General features: G+C 38.4%; 1 protein-coding gene across 1 annotated transcript in view; it reads left to right on the top strand.

Moving 5' to 3' along the window:
- The window catches only part of LOC126090706 (progestin and adipoQ receptor family member 3-like), a 194,865-nt gene extending 181,801 nt beyond the window's left edge, over positions 1-13,064 (top strand). Inside the window, exons 6-8 of the mRNA XM_049907006.1 lie at positions 1,030-1,218; positions 4,896-4,986; positions 11,478-13,064. Coding sequence (XP_049762963.1) covers positions 1,030-1,218; positions 4,896-4,986; positions 11,478-11,617 — 420 coding nt within the window. The 3' untranslated portion in view covers positions 11,618-13,064. The remainder of the gene's footprint in view (positions 1-1,029; positions 1,219-4,895; positions 4,987-11,477) is intronic.
- Positions 13,065-24,187: the final 11,123 nt, after the last annotated feature.

Raw genomic sequence — 24,187 nt, 5'->3', positions numbered from 1 at the left:
TCAGTAGAAAATTACCCTTCCCATCTTTATTTCTGCTTCTAATGGTGAGTTAATTTTCTTACATGTAATGAGTGTTATTCTATGTTTTCTTCATTGTTTTGGTTTTTGTTTTAAGTTATCTTACCACTATTTGTCATCCTGACACCAATAATATTTTTATCAGAAGAGGAGACCATTGCTTTTTTACTCCATATGCAAACTTTGTTTCCTCATGATGAAATCTGTCAGTTTGTCATCATATTCATCATAATTAATATTCATTCTGAATTATGGGGCAGTTTATTATTTGTTTTAATATTTTTTGTGTTTGTAAATTTTTTTCCTTCTTATCTGGCTGAAACAAAATCTGCTTTAAATTTAATAACATACTACTACCTCATGTTGTGTTCATTGTGAATTTTTGTTTAACCTGTTAATAATTACAGTAAGGTACTATTTCCTGCAATCATCAGTTCTTTTTATTTGTGTAAACTGTGCCTTGAAGTTATGTTACATTAAAACGTTCAGCAAGTTGTGTTTTGTGGTTAACATCTGAGTGAAAAGGAACTTGTTTGAAAGATTCGAAAGTACGCCAGTGGTAACTGCTTGTTGTTTTGATGTGTACAAAGTAAATTTCTTTGTATTTAGAAGTATAGCCTTCTATATAGTTACTAAACAATTTCTCTTTTACCTTCAGTTTTTTGTAATGTCAGACTTTACCTACTTGAACATGTACGTTGTGTAAAGGTGCTTATTTTTCTATGTCTGCACTCATGTACAGTTATGGCATGAATGACTCTTTATTTATTGACTCTTTTATTTATTTGAGACACCTCACCTTTCATTCATTACATATACTGTTAAGTGCTAGTAACGTAATATCTACTGCGGTGTTCCGTTACATAAATTCCTTTAAGTTTCTCTGAAGATCTGTTTGAAAGCTTATATAAAATTTGTATAAATAAATAAAAATTATTTTTATATGTTTCCATCCTGAAATCTCCATTGTTTTATTTTTATATAGCTTTATTTCTATGGGTTTTGTTTCAGAACCTGCAGTTATTCTATTTGCTCACAGTTAGCCTGATATTCCTGTTTGCTATGGTCATTCAAATTCCCAGGTTGAGGGTTGATGCAAATATGAAGCTCATTGTTTTTGTTTGTTGGGCTGCTTATGGAGTTGTACCAACATTTCATTGGACTGTGATAATGGGTGGTTATGCTAATCCAGTTGTTCAGGTATGCATTACTCTAATTTTGTATATTCTTAATATTATGTTACTCTCTGATACCATCATTAAAAATTCTGTATCAAACTTATTAACATATTATTGTACAATGTTGTCTTCAGTCGTATGATTTGTTATTTGCAATGATTCCTCATTTAAGGTTCAGGGTTCATTAACTAATGTGACAAAGCATTGATAACTGAGGAAGCATTTCACATTATGAATAAGGCTTTCATCCATACAGTTAGCATTACCTGTCTTTAGTTATTTTTTACTAACAGTCATGGGTTTACATTATTACTTGATTCAGCATTAGCTGCTTTAATAGAGCTATTGTTAATTTCACGGAGTTCAATTTTGTGAGTGAAATTCCAAGTAGGCAAGGCATCAGTACTTTCAAAAGCTGAACTTTAGCTAACCATTAACATTTTATTTACTTGTGTTATTCATTATAAATTTAAAGAAGCAATATGCTTATGTGTCTTTACTATGGATGTCATTTGAATTTATATATATCTTCTGTTTAGAATATTTTTCTTATGGTGTGGTGATACTCTTATGAGTTTCCATTATGCCATGTTATGCTAGCATCATAACATCTACAAAAATTGGACTGCATTATTTACAATACTCTTAGCATACCTATAGTCTTTTTTGTACACAGTTTTCAATGTATCTATGGCAACACCTCAGTGTTGTCACAGGTCTGTTAATGGCTACTGTTTTCACCTGCAGCTGCTTGCAATTTGCAGTTGAAAGTTGGCAACTATGCTAGTAGCTGTCAGAGATCATCTTATGCCAACTCAGTTGTAGAATCATGGAGGTAGAATAAGGGGAGATGGCGCTACAGACATACGCTGTATGTCGCTTTGAAGCCAGTGGGTAGGGTCTGCCGCCATCTTGGATCCCCCAATACGTTAGCAGATGAGTGTTTACAATTGCTTCTTGTTTGTTATTTCTGTCGTGTGCATGTGATATTTGTTTTATATAGTAAATGTTACATTGTTTTAGTGAACAACACAGCCTAAGGAACACAACTTCAAACGTTTTTATGGTCTTAAATGCGTATTCGATACAGTAATACGACACTAAAATATTACGCTTCTGACCTCAGTACTGTAATTCCTTTTTGTTTACACACTTAGAATAACTGAGAAGAGAAGTATGTGCTATGAAAAGTGTGCTTTCGTAATCCATTTCTATTCACTTTCATTGTGTTTGTGTTGATAATTGATAAAGCCAGAACTCCAAAAGCAATGACTGATAGTTTAGAGGCACCGATTTGTATTTGTTGCTTTTTCAAGTCAAATGCAAATTTTAAAAGTTCAAGTTTGCAAGAAACTTACCTTATTTCCTTTGGTGTCCCATAGATGTATGCAGGGATGATATAAACAAGCCAGCTGTCATATCAACAAAGTGAAAGATTCGTTAAATTATGAAGGAAAAGAACTGAATTTAAGATTGTCAGGTCCACTGTAGTTTAAACATCTGATTTGTTTTTAAATTGTACCTACCAAGTGACATTCAGTGTGGCAGATAATAGCAATTTACAGGGTAACACGACAGCACAGTGATTAATGTAATGATCTAAATAGCCTGGACTTAGATAGGGAACTTTGCTTTAACAAATATTTAATGCTTTAAGTACTTATAATTCAACCACTGTAACAGGCGTTCACCCAGAGAGCTCTTCGCATTGGATTGATAGGAAATCTAAAGTCAAATCGTAAACTGCAATGTTCCAATTAAATGTTATTTCACTTTGACCTAATATGACTGATAATCCATTACCAAAAGTACTTCACTGAATAAAAACAATCTATTACCTTGTCGAGGTGCGTGTTGAAGGAAGCATGATTGTGGTTATATGATTGAAGTGATGGTGGATGATGATCTCACATAGCTTCTTCATGTTTCTGATACCTTAATACATGCCAAGCAACATGACACTCCCCAGAGCCATTTTCCCAGCGATAACCATGACTCTGAAACTTCACAGGATCATAAGTCTGGAAATTCTTGCAACCACGACTTGATGATTGCAGTGATGAATTAAAAGCATGTAAGGGAGAAGCCATGTCACTTTGATGAAGCATTGAGGAGTTTTAACACCATAATAATTTTACATCTGCGGCCATCAACAATTGTTCACACCACTCAATACCTTTCCAATGTCTCCTCTTCACACTAGGGTTGTGCATGGCACCTCTAAGCATGACAGTCCAGTCGTTCAACTGAATCGCTAGATTTTTACAGTATTAATTTTTCTCTTAATTACAGCATCAGCTAAACCCTCAGGATAGAGGAGTTGCTTACATTTTGATAAATAACTAGTACATTGTTTTCATCTTTTTTTAAAATAATACACATGTAGAAAGTAATACATTTGACAAGTTTACAAAGGCATATCTACTGCCAACTTGCACGTACAATTTCAAGATTAATTGATCAATATTTGTATCAAAAGCATTAAAAAAAATTATTATGTATATGACATAGCTGCTCCATTACAGCCCCACTAGACTAAAAACAAATGTGCATTAAATGTGTTCTATCTCAGAAACCATTCAGAATAGGCCTGAAGATTTTTGCTTCAGATGAGCACTCTTGTCATATACCTGAATATTGACCATTCCTCCAGGGACTTTCTGTATTTTTGTAGCTTTGTTTCATTCATTGCACACGTGTTTTTCTTGCTGTGCATATGCAAGTACCTGATGATAAATGAGTAATAACTGTATATTGAATAATCCACTCTACTAACATTGTTTAAGTACTAGTAAGTTGTAATTGGCAGTGTCTGTGTTGATGAAATGCAAGGATTATGATTGCATAAAATTTTATTGTTTTCATTGGGAACGTTAGTTAGATCATACAAGTGTAAAGATCATCTTGAAGCTTTATTCAGAATGCCATGAAGGTTCAAAATGAAGTTAACCTTTCAGTTTCTTCATTTGTTGTTTATTTATGGATCCTGTATATGACAACTTTTTGTACATAGAGTTTGACAGTATGATATAAAGTCAGTGTATCAAATGCTTCTTTCAAAAAATGTGGACAGCCTGCTACTCACCTGCTAACTTTTGATCTTTCATTTACTTTATAATGTGAGCTAATTTAAGTCTGAAATCATCACAAGGTAAAGCATCATTTGCCAAATACATTATTATTGGAAGTAACCCCTGGGAAAAGAAGTTACACAAAAAAAAGAACATACACAAAATTAATCAGCATTAAGCACTATAGTTAGAACACACATTTTTGCCACTGGAACCCTAATTCATATGCTGCTGCAAAACTGATCGTGCTTATAAGGATGAGTATTTTGTTATTTCAGCTATGAAATAGATCCAGCAGTGTGCTTTCAAATGTGCCTAATGCCAATTGTTATTGATGTGGGTGTACTTCATTCATTAAATTTCATTTTACATTATTGCAGTGCCTGTGTTGTTATTCATTCCCTTATGCAGATGATGGTTGCTTGTATTTGCAACTGCGAATACATTTCATGAAAATTTTGTTTCACTTACTTCAGTATATTCTAAACATTCACTATAACTATAGAGAAATTCTTTGAAATTTTTTATTATATTTGAGTAAATGAAATTTTACAGTCTTATAGAATTTTGGAAAACAACCACTAAACCATTTGTATTTACCAAGTAAAGGCATTGTCTTTCATTCTAGTTGCTGCTGCCCCGTGTTCTTGGCATGTATGCGATAAGTGGACTGGCATTCTTCATTTACATGTCAAAAATACCAGAACGATTTTTCTCAGGTATGTTGAAATTCATTAACTCAAGTCAAGGCATTGTCCTTTGCTATAACTTTCATAACTATGAGTGAAGGACATGTATGTTACATATAAGGAATAGCTAGAATTTCAAGTGCCAGATTAACTGTATTTGTCTGTAGTTTGCAGTTGCAATATATGGAAGTAATTTTTAGTAATAGTTAATTTCTCAACTTAAATGACCTTAAATGACCCCCCCCCCCTCCCTTTTTTTTATCATGGTTGTAGCTGGAAGTTTGCAACAATATATTGGATGTTGTTGTTGTTGTGGTCTTCAGTCCTGAGACTGGTTTGATGCAGCTCTCTATGATACTCTATCCTGTGCAGGCTTCTTCATCTCCCAGTACCTACTGCAACCTACATCCTTCTGTATCTGCTTAGTGTATTCATCTCTTGGTGTCCCTCTACGATTTTTACCTTCCACACTGCCCTCCAATACTAAATTGGTGATCCCTTGATGCCTCAGAATATGTCCTACCAACCGATCCCTTCTTCTAGTCAAGTTGTACCACAAACTCCTCTTCTCCCCAATTCTATTCAATACCTCATCGTTAGTTATGTGATCTACACATCTAATGTTCGGCATTCTTCTGTAGCACCACATTTCGAAAGCTTCTATTCTCTTCTTGTCCAAACTATTTATCATCCATGTTTAACTTCCATACATGGCTACACTCCATACAAATACTTTCAGAAACGACTTCCTGACACTTAAATCAATACTCGATGTTAACAAATTTCTCTTCTTCAGAAACGCTTTCCTTGCCATTGCCAGTCTACATTTTATATCCTCTCTACTTCGACCATCATCAGTTATTTTGCTCCCCAAATAGCAAAACTCCTTTACTACTTTAAGTGTAGCATTTCCTAATCTAATTCCCTCAGCATCACCTGACTTAATTCGACTACATTCCATTATCCTTGTTTTGCTTTTGTTGATGTTCATCTTGTATCCTCCTTTCAAGACACTATCCATTCTGTTCAAGTGCTCTTCTAAGTCCTTTGCTGTCTCTGACAGAATTTCTATGTGATCGGTGAACCTGAGAATTTTTATTTCTTCTCCATGGATTTTAACACCTACTCCGAATTTTTCTTTTGTTTCCTTCACTGCTTGCTCAATATACAGATTGAATAACATTGGGGAGAGGCTACAACCCTGTCTCACTCCCTTCCCAACCACTGCTTCCCTTTCATGTCCCTTGACTCTTATAACTGCCATCTGGTTTCTGTACAAATTGTAAATAGCCTTTCGCTCCCTGTATTTTACCCCTGCCACCTTTAGAATTTGAAAGAGAGTATTCCAGTCAACATTGTCAAAAGCTTTCTCTAAGTGTACAAATACTAGAAACGTAGATTTGCCTTTCCTTAAGATAAGTCGTAGGGTCAGTATTGCCTCACATGTTCCAATATTTCTAAGGAATCCAAACTCATCTTCTCCGAGGTCAGCGTCTAACAGTTTTTCCGTTCGTTTGTAAAGAATTCGCGTTAGTATTTTGCATCCGTGACGTATTAAACTGATTGTTCGGTAATTTTCACATCTGTCAGCTCCTGCTTTTGTTGGGATTGGAATTATTATATTCTTCTTGAAGTCTGAGGGTATTTCGCCTGTCTCATACATCTTGCTCACCAGATGGTAGAGTTTTGTCAGGACTGGCTCTCCCAAGGCTGTCAGTAGTTCTAATGGAATGTTGTCTACTCCCGGGGCCTTGTTCCGACTCAGGTCTTTCAGTGCTCTGTCAAACTCTTCACGAAGTATCGTATTTCCCATTTCGTCTTCATCTACATCCTCATCCATTTCCGTAATATTGTCCTCAAGTACATCGCCCTTGTATAGACCCTTTATATACTCCTTCCACCTTTCTGCTTTCTCTTCTTTGCTTAGAACTGGGTTTCCATCTGAGGTCTTGATGGTCATGCAAGTGGTTCTTTTATCTCCAAAGGTCTCTTTAATTTTCCTGTAGGCAGTATCTATCTTACCCCTCATGAGATAAGCCTCTACATACTTACATTTGTTCTCTAGCCATCCCTGCTTAGCCATTTTGCACTTCCTGTCGATCTCATTTTTGAGACATTTGTATTCCTTTTTGCCTGCTTCATTTACTGCATTTTTATATTTTCTCCTTTCATCAATTAAATTCAATATTTCTTCTGTTACCCAAGGATTTCTACTAGCCCTTGTCTTTTTACCTACTTGATCCTCTGCTGCCTTCACTACTTCACCTCTCAAAGCTACCCCTCCTTCTTCTACTGTATTTATTTCCCCCATTATTGTTAGTTGTTCTCTTATGCTCTCCCTGAAACTCTGTACAACCTCTGGTTCTTTCAGTTTATCCAGGTCCCATATCCTTAAATTCTCACTCTTTTGCCTTTCTTCAGTTTTAATCTACAGTTCATAACCAATAGATTGTGGTCAGAGTCCACATCTGCGCCTGGAAATGTCTTACAATTTAAAACCTGGTTCCTCAATCTCTGTCTTACCATTATGTAATCTATCTGAAACCTGTCAGTATGTCCAGGCTTCTTCCATGTATACAACCTTCTTTTATGATTCTTGAACCAAGTGTTAGCTATGATTAAATTGTGCTCTGTGCAAAATTCTACCAGACGGCTTCCTCTTTCATTTCTTAGCCCCAGTCCATATTCACCTACTATGTTTCCTTCACTCCCTTTTCCTACTACCGAATTCCAGTCGCCCATGACTATTAAATTTTTGTCTCCCTTCACTATCTGAATAATTTCTTTTATTTCATCATACATTTCTTCAGTTTCTTCGTCATCTGCAGAACTAGTTGGCATATAAACTTGTACTACTGTAGTAGGTGTGGGCTTCATGTCTATCTTGGCCACCATAAGGCGTTCACTGTGCTGTTTGTAGTAGCTTACCCGCACTCCTATTTTTTTATTCATTATGAAACCGACTCCTGTTACCCCTATTTGATTTTGTATTTATAACCCTGTATTCACATGACCAAAAGTCTTGTTCCTCCTGCCACTGAACTTCACTAATTCCTACTATATCTAACTTTAACCTATCCATTTCCCTTTTTAAATTTTCTAACCTACCTGCTTGATTAAGGGATCTCACATTCCACACTCCGATCCGTAGAATGCCAGTGTTCTTTCTTCTGATAACGACTTCCTCCTGAGTAGTCCCCGCCCGGAGATCCAAATGGGGACTACTTTACTTCCGGAATATTTTACCCAAGAGGACGCCATCATCATTTAACCATACAGTAAACCTGCTTGCCCTTGGGAAAAATTACGGCTGTAGTTTCCCCTTGCTTTCAGCCGTTCGCAGTACCAGCACAGCAAGGCCGTTTTGGTTAGTGTTACAAGGCCAGATCAGTCAATCATCCAGACTGTTGCCCCCAAAACTACTGAAAAGGCTGCTGCCCCTCTTCAGGAACCACACGTTTGTCTGGCCTCTCAACAGATACCCCTCCGTTGTGTTTGCACCTACGGTACAGCTATCTGTATCGCTGAGGCACGCAAGCCTCACCACCACCGGCAAGATCCATGGTTCTTGGGGGGGGGGGGGGGGGGGTATTAGATGATGTTTCCAAATGGAGATTTTACAACATCTATGATGATCACCTTAATGACATGGCAGCAAACACTGTAAGCGGGAACTATTTATGCCACTTTGAACTTTACACGCTTTTGTGTTGTTTGGATCCATTTAACATATTGAAGATACAGTCATTCAGCAGCAAAGCTATACTGATGAGTTATTAAGATGACAAGTTATTTATGCTGCACAGTTCCAAGAGGACAGGAAAACTAGAATTAGTGCTCCCTTCATTTATCTGTTGGTAAGGCATTTGAAACCTGTCTTATGATTAAAATGCCCAGGAATGCCCTCACAAGAAATACTGCTGCTCCATGACAACATGTGCCCTCATATGCTTGTAGTAATAACATTCGCTATATTATGTGAAATGAGAGATGTTGGGACATCTTCCATAAGGTATGGTCATGACAGCATCAAGTTTCCACTTTGCAGAGCTTTGAAAGAATATTTGTGAAGTAAGAGATTAGGAGCCAGCTTGAAGATGTGATACGATACAAGCACTATTGAACAGAATTTTTTCTGGGGGGCAAGCTTTTGGACAAATGAACCAAGTTTGTTGCAAAGTAAGGTTGACTGTGTTGAATAATAAGGCAACAAACATTTATGTAAGTGCCAGAACTGTTGTAAAAAAAAAAAGTAATAAAAATTTGTTTTATTAAATAGCTTTCCATTGTTATATGTGACTGAGCATAAATTGAGTGAATAAGCATGCCCAAATTAATACTGAGCATAACTGGCACACAGCTAACTGATCCCTTCAACCAGCTTTATTATATGCTATATGTGCGAGGGTTGTACCAAAAGTAAGGTTACCATATTTTTTACAAATAGAAGATATTGTTTATTGTTATTAATTTATACATAATTGAAAATCTAACACCTTTGTCTATTTTTCAACATAGTCTCCAATTGTTTTCGACACACTTTTGAAGATGATGCTCCAGCTTTTGTATTCCTAAGTCGAAGAAGTCTCCTGCCAACCTGCTGAGGAAGTGTTTGACTGCTGATCGGACTTCATCATCGCTCTTGAAGCATTTTTCACTTAAGTGTTCCTTTATCTTGGGGAAGAGGTGATAATCGCTGGTGGCTAAGTCCAGGATGTACAGGGGATTGGACATAGCAGTCCACCCAAATTTCTTCAAAATCTCCTTTGTTTGATGAGTGACATGGGGTTGAGCATTGTTGTGAAGAAGCACTACTCCCTCCGTGAGTCGTCCTCTCCGGTGATTCTGGATTGCTCGCTGGAGTTTGGTCAATGTTTCACAGTACCTGTCTTGAGTTTATTGTTGTCCCAGGTTGCATGAAATCGATGAGGTGTACCCCTTACGATCCCAAAACACAGTTGCCATAACCTTTCCTGCCAACTGTGTTTGTTTGAATTTCTTTGGTGGCAGTGAACTGGAGTGACGCCACTGACGAGATTGTTGTTTTGTTTCGGGAGTATAATGAAGCACCCACATTTCATCTCCCGTGATGATGGAGTCCGACAACTTCTCCTTGTTGCTTCCCCCCTCACATTGTTGAAGAAACTTGTGAACACAATCAAGGCGTTGCTCCTTGGGTCCGTCAGTCAGCATCTGGGAGACCCAGCGAGCACACACCTTGCGATAACCCAACATTTCTGTTAAAGTTCTTTCATTTGTGCCATGGGAAGCTTCAGGGGCAGTAACCCTCCGATCTTTGAGCAGCTCACTGTTGATCTGGACAATCACATCCAAAACCGGCAGTCTTCCACTTCGTTCTTCATCATGAACTTCGTGCGATCCTCAGCAAAAGCCCTGCACCATTTGAGGTTGTGCTGAACAGACATGCACTCTTCACCATAAACCTCAGTCAGTTGTTGAATCTCAATTGGTGGTAACTTCCTTGCATGGAGAAACCGGAGTACTGCTCAAACCTCACACTTGATGGGAGTGGTGATCAATACTTTCACCTCTGACGGCTGCCAAGCCAAAACTGAGCAATGTTGTGAATCACAGGTGGGCGTGCTTGAGAGTGGAGGCACTGCTTATGTCACTGTTGTCGGATTTAGCGTAGCACTTTCCCTCGAGGCTGTAGCTTATTGGGAACCTTACTTTTGGTACAACCCTCATATTATGATTTGACAATAAATGTTCAGAATTTTAAACAGATTGATTTACTTCATGATCAATGCTACTTCCTAAATCTGTACATTGCAAAAACGAAGTCTTCTGTGACTGTTTCAAACTCTCTTTCAAGTTGTAGCCTCAGTGTCTCTTTATTCTTGAAAGAGGCAGATGTAATATCCAATTTGGGTAAAGTACAGTTGGGAGAGACAGATGTACGGTATAAAGTTAGCAAGCTGTGGACAGAGCCTAGTTAATGGCAGTAATGGTTTATGAGATGGACTCTGATATCCAATACTGGGCACTATATCTATAATTTGTTGAACTGCAGTGTTGTCTTAGCACCGGACTCATGAGTAACCAATTTAAAAAATGTTACTGAAATTTTTTTTGTCATCACGATGTTTCCAGAAATGGGAAAGAATCTGGCAATATGCTGTTTCTGATCATGAGATGGTGCGTTTTGGTGTTCAGCATCTTTTCTTAGAGTCTCATGAAAGGACTGTGTAAGACAACAGTGACAGTTATCTATTAACTGGAAGGAAACAAGAAAGATATTTCATCCAATGCAGTTAACAGTTCTGGGCAGTTGCCAAAGAAATATATCAGTGCTGCAACAGCATGACAGAAAACCTTTACTTTTTACAGAACTGAATGTCTCAAAGCCAACTATGCCGTATGCTTCTTCTGTTTTTGATAACAGATGGTGGCCTATACACTGTTTGCAAAGAGTGATACAGTATCCATAGTTTACCTTAGATCATGTGTTATTACAGATTTACTTATTACATATCCTTTATATGTGTTTTTTGTTTCAGGAAAAGTTGATTATATTGGATCATCTCATCAGTGGTGGCATCTTTTTGTGGTGCTTGCACTATATTACTGGCACAACACTGGCATCAAATACGTAGAGTTTCGCATGAATCATGGTTGTGCAAATGACATGAGGCTGTGAGTTAGATAGCTAAAAATTTTGCAAGTATCAGTTCTGCTGTTTGCCAGCAACATACCGAACGTACAAATAGAAGAACCATTGAAAATGGTGGTACTGTAGGCATGAGAGCAAATGGACCCCATCTTATATGACCAGTGGAATGTCTACGTACTTGCTATTGATGAGCTGTGACCTAAGACATTACTGTCTGTATTGTTTTAAGCACTCTGCTCTTTAATAATGTTACATCTGTTATTCAAACTTGTGGTTACACCATAACCAGCTTGAAGCAGATATTTGTTTATTATTACATGTATTTATTTTTGATCATTGGTGCTCAAATATGAGGAAAAAATCATTGGTAGGAGTCAAAAAGTATTTTTGGCTTGAGGAATGATGTGTGAATCTTTCCTAAGGAAAGTGTTGTAAAATCATGATGAATTGCTTAGATTGTGATGATGTACTATGTTGTTAATGAAAGACTTATGTGCTTGTTACACAGATGTTAAATGATGAGAAAAGATGTGAAAGAATAGTAAATCATGAAAGGACAGATTGTTACATATATCACAGGAGAATAAACAGTCAATGATAGCATTACACTAAACTCAATTTGGAGCTTTTAAACCAGCTACTCAGACATAAGTTAAGCAGGTGCTTGAGTAGTCCACAGATGAGTGGGTAATATATTATGTTCCACTGACCCATCCATTGGCTGTTGGGAATTTATTCCTGGACCTGGATCTGTTGCTATAACTACCAGAACCACTTATTCTGTTCTCACTACTAAAAAATATATACGTTGTTAAGGAGATGATTGACAAAGAATATGCACACTATGGCATGGAACCCCAAGACTCACAAGCTCTATACACTACAAATTTCCAGCATCCTGTTACTGAACATGAATTCAGCATGTAGCTCATTATCCTCAAATCTGTTTTGCTACGTGGCTCACCTGAAGCCAATGTCCTAGCATATGGGGTTAGCAACTGATGAGATCCAGTCTTCCATACCAGTATTTGCTCATGCTTTTCACCTGGTATTGACTGAAACCAGTTTCTCCCTAGTCTCTTTTGTTCCATTTTGCATGTCATCAGTACCTCCCTGTCTTCTTATATCACTGTTTTTAATTTGTTGTACATTGGGACTGGTGATCTAGTATACAAGTGTGTGACTGGAAACTGAAAGTCTGGGATCAAATCCTGGTCCCACCACAGATTTTTCAGCCTGCCTTTTAGCCTAGTACGCACCTCTCAGTGATGTGGAGCTTCATCAGAAATGATATGTGGGTCAGATTCCACATTAAACTGCAGTATTATTTCCCTGGTTGCATAACTGAGGTAGGATAGGAACAAGCAAGTCACCATAGTGATGTGAAATTGAAAGACTTGCAGTAGTTCACTAAGGCACACAAAATTTGTTGTCCTTTCTTCTTTATCTCCTATAACACGACCCTCTCTTATTTTTTTTAAAAAAATTTTTCTTTAAAAGTGGTTTCTTGTACAAGTAAGCAGTTTCTGCCTGTCTTTTCATATAGTGTCAAGTTTGATCATTGTCACTAACACATTCCATCCATCCTGTGCTTATTTATAACTTATTTCTGTGAAAGATGTAGTTTTAAGGCACTAGTGCAACAAAATTACAGAATAAATGATGGTTGTTGGAATACTGTATTATGGGTAGTGTGTCAAATTATATAAAAAATGGAAATCATAATCTGACAGAAAGAAAATGCAAGTTTCAGATTTTTCAACATTGCATTCCAACTAAAGTTTTAAGAACCAAGCAGTGAAAAGCAATATACTTTGTTTGTTGTTATTTTTTAATTCTGATGGTCAAAAGCTCTGGTGTGAAGCCATAGTTAATATAAGAGTTTTATGCCTGTAGCTATTCTCTGCAATACAGTCACAAACATCTTTATAAGATAAGCTGTTTTGTATGTTGTGAGTGATTCACTGTGGTGTCTGCAAGACCACACAAAACATTTCTTGAATATCCTACAAAGGAAAATTCATAAGAAACACCATAAAAATGTGATATTGAGAAAATGTGGTTAACATTGCAGAATAATACATTGCAGGAGATAGTTGATCTCTGGTAGTTGATAGCTAAACTTAATAACATCTTTTTTATTCAAAAAATTAAAAAAGAAAACTTCAGGGAAGTAGAGCCCTCCATCACATCTACAGTAAGACCAGAACTTTGACTGTGGCTGTAGTGAGTGTCCACATGAATTTGATTTGTTAATGTTTGAGGAGATCCTGAGGATTTGTTTGTTGTGTATTTCAGTATGTGGTTGTCTAAATACACTATAGGAAGGAAAAAAAATTATTCCAGAATATCACTGACCTCTTATATTAGGATGGTGTATCACATCGCAACCTATTATATTAGGATGGTGTATAATATCTGTACATGTCCACCTGATTTATCATCAAATAACAGTGAAATTATATCATTGCTATGCAATGACTTGTAATGTTTTAGTATTGTAGTTCTGTAACTCCTATGTAACATGTCTTATTTCCTCAAAAGTCTTTTGTCATAATTAAATAGGAATTAATGAGTGGCTCCTGTTGCTTTATTCCATTTTATTCATGTTAATTATTTATGTTGTTTTATATGTTTTTATACTTTTTCAATATGCTAAAATATTTCAGAGGAGCATAATCCTACTCTTACATTCTTAGATTGTTATGTAGTGAGATTCTGTCATGTCCCTGAATTTGTTGTTATTATTTATAGTGAGAGATTATTACACACATTTTATGCAACTTACTTGATGGTTAATTGTTGTAGTATCAAGTAATGCACTAAGCACATGTTATTTATATTATTATGGTAGCTGAAAATGTAACTTGGGTTTCTCTTCAAATCAAGCATACTGGAGGGATGTTCTTGTAAACTTTCATAGATGATAGCTATGTTCAGTATTTGGTATCGCTTAACAAGAGAATTATTTCCATGTGATAAATAATTTTCAATAGAGTATTGGGTCATGGAACATTCATCTTACGACACAAAATTTCCCCAGTGCTTCAATGAGTTAACAATTTAGAAAACGCTTTTAAATTAACAGCATCCTTTTATTTCATTTAGATACATAATAGTAAAATGTGAGCATTGTTAAATGGCCAAAACTGAATTTTCATTTCTGTTTGAAAGAATGTATATCCTAGATACATTTAAACACATGCAGTGATTTGAGTTTATTTTCATTTTAACACAGTTTTATTATTGTGAAATATAGTGGTAGATCACCACTTACCATAAAGACAAAATCACAATAACAGATATGGAATAGAGGTAAATTATTATTTATCTTCTTAATTTACATTCTTTTCTAAGTCTAGAAGTTGGAATATTTCTGTGTTGCTTTTCTGTAGACAAAAAATACAGTAGCTAAGGAATTCAGAAGTATTATTATATCTACCTGTTTGTTACTTGGGGCTTTCTTTCTTAGACAAACGCTTGTGGAGTTCCAAGAGATTTAAAAAGAAGAGAAAAAGTATTTGCTATACAGATTTGATATGACTATTGCCACTGCCATAATTTAGGATGCAGCTGGTCAGACTAACTGGATTGCAGCTAAACAAAAGAAGCACAATTCTAATTTATTATTCCAAAAAGGCTTGTAACAGTTATGAGAGATGCAGATGACATTTTCACTTGTAAATGAGTTTATAATTTGAAGACATTTAACTTCAGTAAATGTATTCCATTTTTGCTCCTCTTGTTGAGAGTTTTTGTGGCAATATTGTCTATAATGTCTGTGCATTCATTTGTCATACTATTATTTATGATTTAGTGATAAAAATATGTATTTTTAAAGTTGCAATAAAACAATAATAAATATTTTATTAAAACAGATACTCATTTTTGTGACAAGAGGAAAAATATCCTGTGTACAGAATTGCTGTGTACTGAAAGTTTAGTGTGATATTATTTTATTCTTATCTGTACTTCCTACTTCAGAAGTAATCTGCTACAGCAATTAGGCTGTAATGTATTATGTGTTGAGCTACAGGGTATTAGTTTATGGAGATTTGGTGATGAGAGAATAAACCATCAATAACAGAAAAAACAACACTTCACTCTCTCTGTACATTTTCCTACAGCCATTCCAATTTATTTTTTAGAAACCCTAATTTTTCACAATCAAGTAAAATACTACAAAACTGAAGAATTACATTATCCAAATAATTCAGGAGTAAAGGAGACCACTCATTGAATATCAGAAGCTTTTGAATAATTGACAGGCACATGCAAAAGAGGAACAAAACTTGATAACTTTCCAAATCAGTATCCTTTCTCAAACTGCCTATGTCCCTACAGAGTGCCAGCTGGGTGCAATATGTCATGATTGCAGTTTAGCAGATGGACTGGGTGCAATGGAGGTTGTGTCGGATGGGATGGTTAGAGAAGGAGGGAGGTGGGAGGTAGGAAAAGGGGTTGGGAGTGGGTAGCTAGTGGCTTGGATGAATGCAGCTGGTTTGCTGGCTAGAAATGTGAGAGGGAGGAGCAGCAGATGTACAGGCAAGGCACGTGATGCGCATGTGCAGAGCCACTGGGGAGTGGCACATGATGGTGATGTGAGTTGGAAGGGGGTGATAGGGCAGAAGGAAAGGAACCTGTTGGGTGGAGATGTGCAGGAAGTGGGTTAACAGATATTGAGACTAGGAAAGTTACAGCAGCAAAGGATGTGTTGAAAGAATAACTCTTAACTGAATAGTTTGGAAAACCTAGTGGTGGAGGCAAGGACTGAGATGTCCTGGGTTGTAAATCAGCCATTGAAATTGTGCATGTTGTGCCACTGGGTGGTCCACTCTGTTTTTGGTCACAGTTTGGCAGTGGATATTCATTCTGGGGGATGCTTACATAAACACTGTGCAGTGATTGCAGCAGAGTTGATATATAACATTGCTGCCTACACACATGCCCCTGTCTCTGATGGGGGAGGATAAGCCTACGACCTGACTGGAGTAAGAAGTGCTGGGCGGTGAACATTAAGCTTTCAACTGAAGAACAATCATACACGCCCCAAACAGACCGTGACCTAAAGGGTCCACCACTGATGTGACTATCTGACTGAAGGCTTCCACTAACTGTCTGAATCCACCTACAAGATCTGCCACAGTTATTCTATACCAGATGTCTGGCATAACCTTCAATCCCTTCTGAAATTCTTAGTACCATTCTGGAGCCTCTCCCTCAAGTCCATTCATTCCTCACCCCAATGACATGCCGTGAACCCAAAATCCATAAACCAACAATCTGTAACGTACCCTCTCTCTCTCTCTCTCTTTTTTTTTTTTTTTTTTTTTTTTTTTTTTTAGAGATATGAAATTATTGTAGCGGTTTGCTTAGTCAGCCGTACTTCAGAATTTTTGACATTGAATGGAGCCTGAAACTTGCGTAATAAATACTTCGCATGAAGTGCGATTTGCGGCATAAACAAAAATTAATTGCGGAGATGCAATCCACAGAATATTGACAGAAAAGCTTTAGGACAATGCGCACGACTGACTAGACACATTCAGGAGGGTACGTACATTCGCGTACGAGTGGTTGCGATCTGATGAGAAAGATCTATCTTAAATTTTTTTGTGTAAAATAATTATGTCGTAACTCAACTCGGAGATTGTGAACGTACAATCAGGGTAGAGGCACGTACTTTCTGTCATTCCCCGTGGCCTGGGTAAAAGAATTGCAATTATTTAAATTTAAGAATATTTCTTTTTCAATCGGACTCCTATTTATTATACGAAAAGGAAGATTGCAGGTTCTGAATGTCTCGGCAAAAACACATCGAAATTAATCTTAGCGGCCACCAAAGAAAAGTAGTGAGCACAATCACGTACCTCTATTGTTGAGCAGTGCCGTCGTAAAGATCATCGCCTCCATCTAAAATTCGGCTTCTCGAATTAACAGAATAGTTTGTACTTCATCGGTATGGGATTTAGGCTTGATCTTGACAGAAATTATAAAACACATGTTTCATCATTTAACACCTTGATTTAACACACACATAGACATGAAACTATACAATACATCTTTACGCCAGCACATCAGAACAGAAAGGTAGTTAATACTAGAAGTAATGAAAGAATCTCGAAATTAGTCCTTTGTCTCTCAATGATAAAAAAGTTTTTTAGAGTATTCCTCTGGTATGACAGTCGAACAAATTTTCCTCTTGTATCTTTGAGATTAAATTACAACATTTTTTAGTTTCTTTTCATTGCCCCCTTGGGCGAATTGTCCGAAGAAATGTCAATTTTCTGGGAAAAAAGCTCAAACACTTAACACTTGCCTGTTATACACACGTAATAGGACTGCACTGTCAGTGTCTTTCTTCCCATATCTTCATTCTACAAACATGGTTTTGATGCCAGTTCTGACACAAGGCAATGAGGACAAAACATATACATTAGGATATACAGAACACACGTAAAACACACCAACTTACATACTATACACACAAAATCTTTTACATTGCCTTTACATCGTATTTCACATAAAATCATCACATCTGGATAATTATACACAGAATTGTTACATACTCCTTTTAACTTCTTTCTCTTCTTTTCTTTCTTTTTTATGTCGTACATTATACACAAAATTATTTTCATTATCTCTTTGTACATTGCATTATACAAGGGTATTACATTGTTTTATAATAATATATTGCCATATAAACAGCCTTCTAATTCGCATGTTGACAATAAAATTCATTTTCCATAAGTCTTTGTGTATTGAGTAAAAAAAAAATTTACAGGAAAGTCACATACACTCCTGGAAATGGAAAAAAGAACACATTGACACCGCTGTGTCAGACCCACCATACTTGCTCCGGACACTGCGAGAGGGCTGTACAAGCAATGATCACACGCACGGCACAGCGGACACACCAGGAACCGCGGTGTTGGCCGTCGAATGGCGCTAGCTGCGCAGCATTTGTGCACCGCCGCCGTCAGTGTCAGCCAGTTTGCCGTGGCATACGGAGCTCCATCGCAGTCTTTAACACTGGTAGCATGCCGCGACAGCGTGGACGTGAACCGTATGTGCAGTTGACGGACTTTGAGCGAGGGCGTATAGTGGGCATGCGGGAGGCCGGGTGGACGTACCGCCGAATTGCTCAACACGTGGGGCGCGAGGTCTCCACAGTACATCGATGTTGTCGCCAGTGGTCAGCGGAAGGTGCACGTGCCCGTCGACCTGGGACCGGACCGCAGCGACGCACGGATGCACGCCAAGACCGTAGGATCCTACGCAGTGCCGTAGGGGACCGCACCGCCACTTCCCAGCAAATTAGGGACACTGTTGCTTCTGGGGTATCGGCGAGGAACATTCGCAACCATCTCCATGAAGCTGGGCTACGGTCCCGCACACCGTTAGGCCGTCTTCCGCTCACGTCCCAACATCGTGCAGCCCACCTCCAGTGGTGTCGCGACAGGCGTGAATGGAGGGACGAGTGGAGACGTGTCGTCTTCAGAGATGAGAGTCGCTCCTGCCTTGGTGCCAATGATGGTCGTATGCGTGTTTGGCGCCGTGCAGGTGAGCGCCACAATCAGGACTGCATACGACCGAGGCACACAGGGCCAACACCCGGCATCATGGTGTGGGGAGCGATCTCCTACACTGGCCGTACACCACTGGTGATCGTCGAGGGGACACTGAATAGTGCACGGTACATCCAAACCGTCATCGAACCCATCGTTCTACCATTCCTAGACCGGCAAGGGAACTTGCTGTTCCAACAGGACAATGCACGTCCGCATGTATCCCGTGCCACCCAATGTGCTCTAGAAGGTGTAAGTCAACTACCCTGGCCAGCAAGATCTCCGGATCTGTCCCCCATTGAGCATGTTTGGGACTGGATGAAGCGTCGTCTCACGCGGTCTGTACGTCCAGCACGAACGCTGGTCCAACTGAGGCGCCCGGTGGAAATGGCATGGCAAGCCGTTCCACAGGACTACATCCAGCATCTCTACGATCGTCTCCATGGGAGAATAGCAGCCTGCATTGCTGCGAAAGGTGGATATACACTGTACTAGTGCCGACATTGTGCATGCTCTGTTGCCTGTGTCTATGTGCCTGTGGTTCTGTCAGTGTGATCATGTGATGTATCTGACCCCAGGAATGTGTCAATAAAGTTTCCCCTTCCTGGGACAATGAATTCACGGTGTTCTTATTTCAATTTCCAGGAGTGTATTTATTGGAGTGTACGGATATAGGGTGTGGGGCTAGCAGAGGTGTCTGGGGCAGCAAGAGGCATTAGTTCTTGCTTAGAATTGCTTGTGCTTTCCACTGCTTCCCTCTTCTACACCAGGATCTGCTTAGTGACATCCTTTTCGCATTTTACTATTGTCTCATCATGGGTAATATAAACATGTAACAAATAAAAATTCAAATGGATTAGTAATTAATATATAGGACAATGTAAATGCAAAGCAATATCTACGTTTAAATGGACACCCAACAAAGTGCCAAGACATGTAGAAAAACAGTTCCCTGACACACTAAATAAGTCTGACTTCTTTAGTGTGTCAGGGAACTGTTTTTCTACATGTCTTGGCACTTTGTTGGGTGTCCATTTAAACGTAGATATTGCTTTGCATTTACATTGTCCTCGTATGTTACGCCGTTAGCCAATAATGCGTCAGATGCGCATAACTGCAGACGCAACAATCAGTTTGATGGCGCGCTGTGCGCCGTTTGGAGCTCAGCAGTTGCGTGGGCCCACCGCCGTAAAGCGATGCCTAGCGTTCCGGTCCATACTTTTCAGTGTCTCGTGCAGTGTTCGCAGAGTTTGTGAAAAACCAACCGCACTTGTTTCAACTTGCCGTACACCTTGGCTGTGGGAGGGGACCACTGGGTGCCTTCTAAGTTTACTGCACAAAAGGTAAGTACTGCACTTCGCTATATGGCTTGCAACAGCACACTGGACTGTATAGTGCACAAACACTCATACTGTAGCAGGCTTCCTCGATTCACTATATCTCTTTTACCTCGAAGAAAAAGGTTCGTGATATGAAATGTATTTTCAATTGTCTATTTGCATATAGCTCACAAGTCACTGACATTGAATAACTCATTGTCACTGGGTAAATATACACTGTCCCGTTCATTATCCAGTTCGTTCAGAAACAAAACTGTAGCTCATGATACCACTAGCTTGTCTTTTATGATAAATGCCCACGTTCGTTATTTTTCCTGTGCTTCTATACGGATCTATGTCGACGTACTTTTTTTGTTCACAACATTTTATTACATAAATTGGTAGGTGATTGTGTTCTCAGAGAGTACGTGCCTCTAATACTACATTTTGCGGTCGCGACACTGCCTGACATCTCATAGAGCATAGGAGAACACGCTTGAGAACAACAGCACTTTCTAAGTTTATGTCGTACTACTAATGCACCTATGTTTTGAAGTGACAACACTAGGACATGAACGCACTATAAGTGTTTTTTTTGAAGTTGTCTGCAAATGGGCAAAATCTGTTCATTTTCTACCCGCGAGTTCCTATGTGGGGGGGGGGGGGGGGATTTTTTTTTCTCTTTTCCATCCTTTCGTCACCCAAGTTTGTAACAACGTATGGTACACACATTATAAACAAACAAATAATAAAAAATAATAAAATACATACATAAATGAATCACTATACTTAAATTGCTAGGTAGTACAAACAAAAGATTAATAATGAAGCTTGGCTGCTGTGCGCTACTGCCTCTAAAGTCTGTGCTTGCGTATATGGTGTTTCTTTGTGTTCATGTTTGTGTTACTTTTTCCTTCCATCAAATATCTTCTGCTCAGATTGGACAAAATATTATAAACATAGCAAAAAAAAAGAAATAAGTGTACTGCATCCCTCTAAAGTCAACATACATCCTTAGTGTTTTCATACTGAAAAAATAAATTATTAAAATCCTCTGGCGTTACTTAGTGTCACGTAGTGTATTTCTCAGTGATCTTGGTAATGTTTTATTACGTCAATCGTCAGTCATAGTGACATTAATGGAACTTAATGGCTTTTCTCCGCCGATTGAAGTCTCGCAGTATCTCGCCGATCGCCACCTGTAAATAATTGTTTGTTTCGGCGTTACCTCATTTCGGCTAGTTGGTTTACTGTAACTTACCTTGTACATACTCCTTTATTTTGTTATAAGAGACGGTGTTATGTTTGCCTCAGTTAACATTCACTAATCGTATCTCAACATCGTACTTGCATTCAAACATGTATATAAAGTAAAAAAATCTGTATGACAGTAAGATCACACAAGTTGTTATCCATGAATCCTATCTTTAGGTGCACTTTCCTTAGATTAGGTTACTGTGCGTATGATAGTACGCTAAACTTTCATTAACAGCTAGAAATCATTTTTATAATTGCAGCATCCAAAAAAAAATTAACATCATTTTCCATGCGATACATTTATAGATAAAACCTCGTGGTGTGGATACGTCAAAAACACACAATACTTTCTCAGCAACCTATAGTGTACTTGCGTCACACATTTATCCTTTGTACCTTAGGGAGTCCAATATTTTTCTGTAACTTAGCCTGTACCTTATTGCTTTGATACACAAATGGCATAAAAAATAACTTACATCTATATTGTTCCGAGGTCTGTGCTAATTGTTCTACCCAGATACCTCCGTATATAAACTTAAAACTAAAATACCACTGTGACCAAACAAAAGCATTCCGTCAAAACTTACAAGTACACTTCGTGTTAAACATCGCGTCACCAACTGACGCTTATGTCCTAGCTTACCTGTGTCTTGCGTCCACGTTCACTGACAAATGTAAACAATAATAGTGAAAAGTTCTTATTCACTTATCTGCATAAGATGTACTTTCTTTATCCTAATCGTGTTTGTTCTCTTTTTCACAGTAACTTATTTTATACGTGTGCATTAATAGGTATGGCGTGTGATAATTATAGTAGAATTTTCTTAAGTCTCTGTGTGCATACAGTCCTTTGACCTTGCCATTGTGAGGGTATGCCAGTAAATAACATCTGTCGTGCGGAATACGTACAGTTAGGTACGGACCAGTATATTTTATTTGCCACTTAGCGTTTTTCTTAGCTAACACCCACGACTATCCATGGTCAACATTGGGGAGCATAATGAGGTCCTGCTTAGTTTAACGCTCCGCGGTTCACATCTGTTTGTGTTTCGTTTGCGACTTCAATTATATGTACCCCTGACGTGTTGTTCCTTAGCTGAGTATTCCTGTCGTGGTTTTGCCCTGAGTTTAGCGGCATATTGTCACCTAGTGTTTGAGATTGATAGGCTTGGCTGTTAACTGGATATTGCCACTGCCTACTTTGATGATCCCCCGTGTCGTTGCGGCTAAATTTAGGTTGGAAATTATTGTAACTGTTTCCCCAGTGGTTACTATTGCCATTTCTGTTCCAGTTACGTTTTCCTTCATCAGAATAACCAGAAAAATTCCTATCACCGTTTTTTCTTTTTCTATTGTACCGTGGATGGTAGGTCTGGTTGTTGCTGTTGTCGTAATTTCCTCCCGAACTCGGGCCTGGCGTCTGTGCTGTCGGGGCGCGATCGACAAAAGCCGGTCGCGACTCAGCCGCGCACGCTACATTGTTGACGCCGAAATGCGGTTGGCGCTGCGCAGGCTGGTTGCTACCGCTGCCACGAAAGTTGTTTTGGTGGGCTTGATTTTGCCTGGCATCCTCATTAATTAAATCGATAGAATCTAATACATATAGGAAATATTCGAGATTGCTCTCTAGTACTTGTACTAATTTTTCTCGGATACTGAACGGTAATTTTGCCATCAGGATGCGCAGTACGACGTCTGCGTGTGTGACGGGCTCGTCCCAGAACCGCGTTTTATTTAAGTATTTTTCAAAATACTTCCGGAGTGATCCAAATTTTGGATTGTATTGCTCTGGGTTGAACAAAGCTTTCCTTAATCTCTCTTATACACCTTGTGACCAATATTTAGATAAAAATGCACCTTCAAATTGTTCTAAAGTCTGACTGTTTTCCGACATTTCCATTGCCCATAGGGCACCATCGCCTTGTATATATCCAGTTACATACTGTATTTTGTTTTTGCTTTTCAGACCAGGTCTTAGGCAACACATTCTTAAATGACTTTATAAAAATTACCGGGTGGACGGATTTTTTTTCTGGCATAAACACTTGGAACTGCCTGTGTTTTATAAGGCTTTCCTCTAACAGAACAGCTGACAAAGTTGGTTCGGTTGTCTGGTGTCTCTCTCGTTCGTCGCGGTAATGTTGGTTACCGTTACGACCTTGGTTGAAAACACGGGTACATCGGGATAAAGATAGCTGTTTGCCGCAATCGTCACTCTTACCTGTGTGTCTGTCATCAAATTCCTCTTCTGGATGTTGTTCTCTCTCGATCTGTGTAGGGTGTTTACTCTTTAGTTGCTCGTCTACATGTTTTTTTCCAGTCAGGTAAGTCTTGTATCAGAGTCTTTTGTAACCGAGCTTTGTCTTTTTCCTCTAAAAATTCGTCAAACTGCTGTTTTTGTTGTTTCGTCATGTCATCAACTTGATCTACAGCCTCCTGCATTTTGACACTAA

Source organism: Schistocerca cancellata, chromosome 1 (assembly GCF_023864275.1).
Source record: "Schistocerca cancellata isolate TAMUIC-IGC-003103 chromosome 1, iqSchCanc2.1, whole genome shotgun sequence".
NCBI classification, from domain to species: Eukaryota; Metazoa; Arthropoda; class Insecta; order Orthoptera; family Acrididae; genus Schistocerca; species Schistocerca cancellata.
This window is presented reverse-complemented; position numbering and strand designations above follow the sequence as displayed.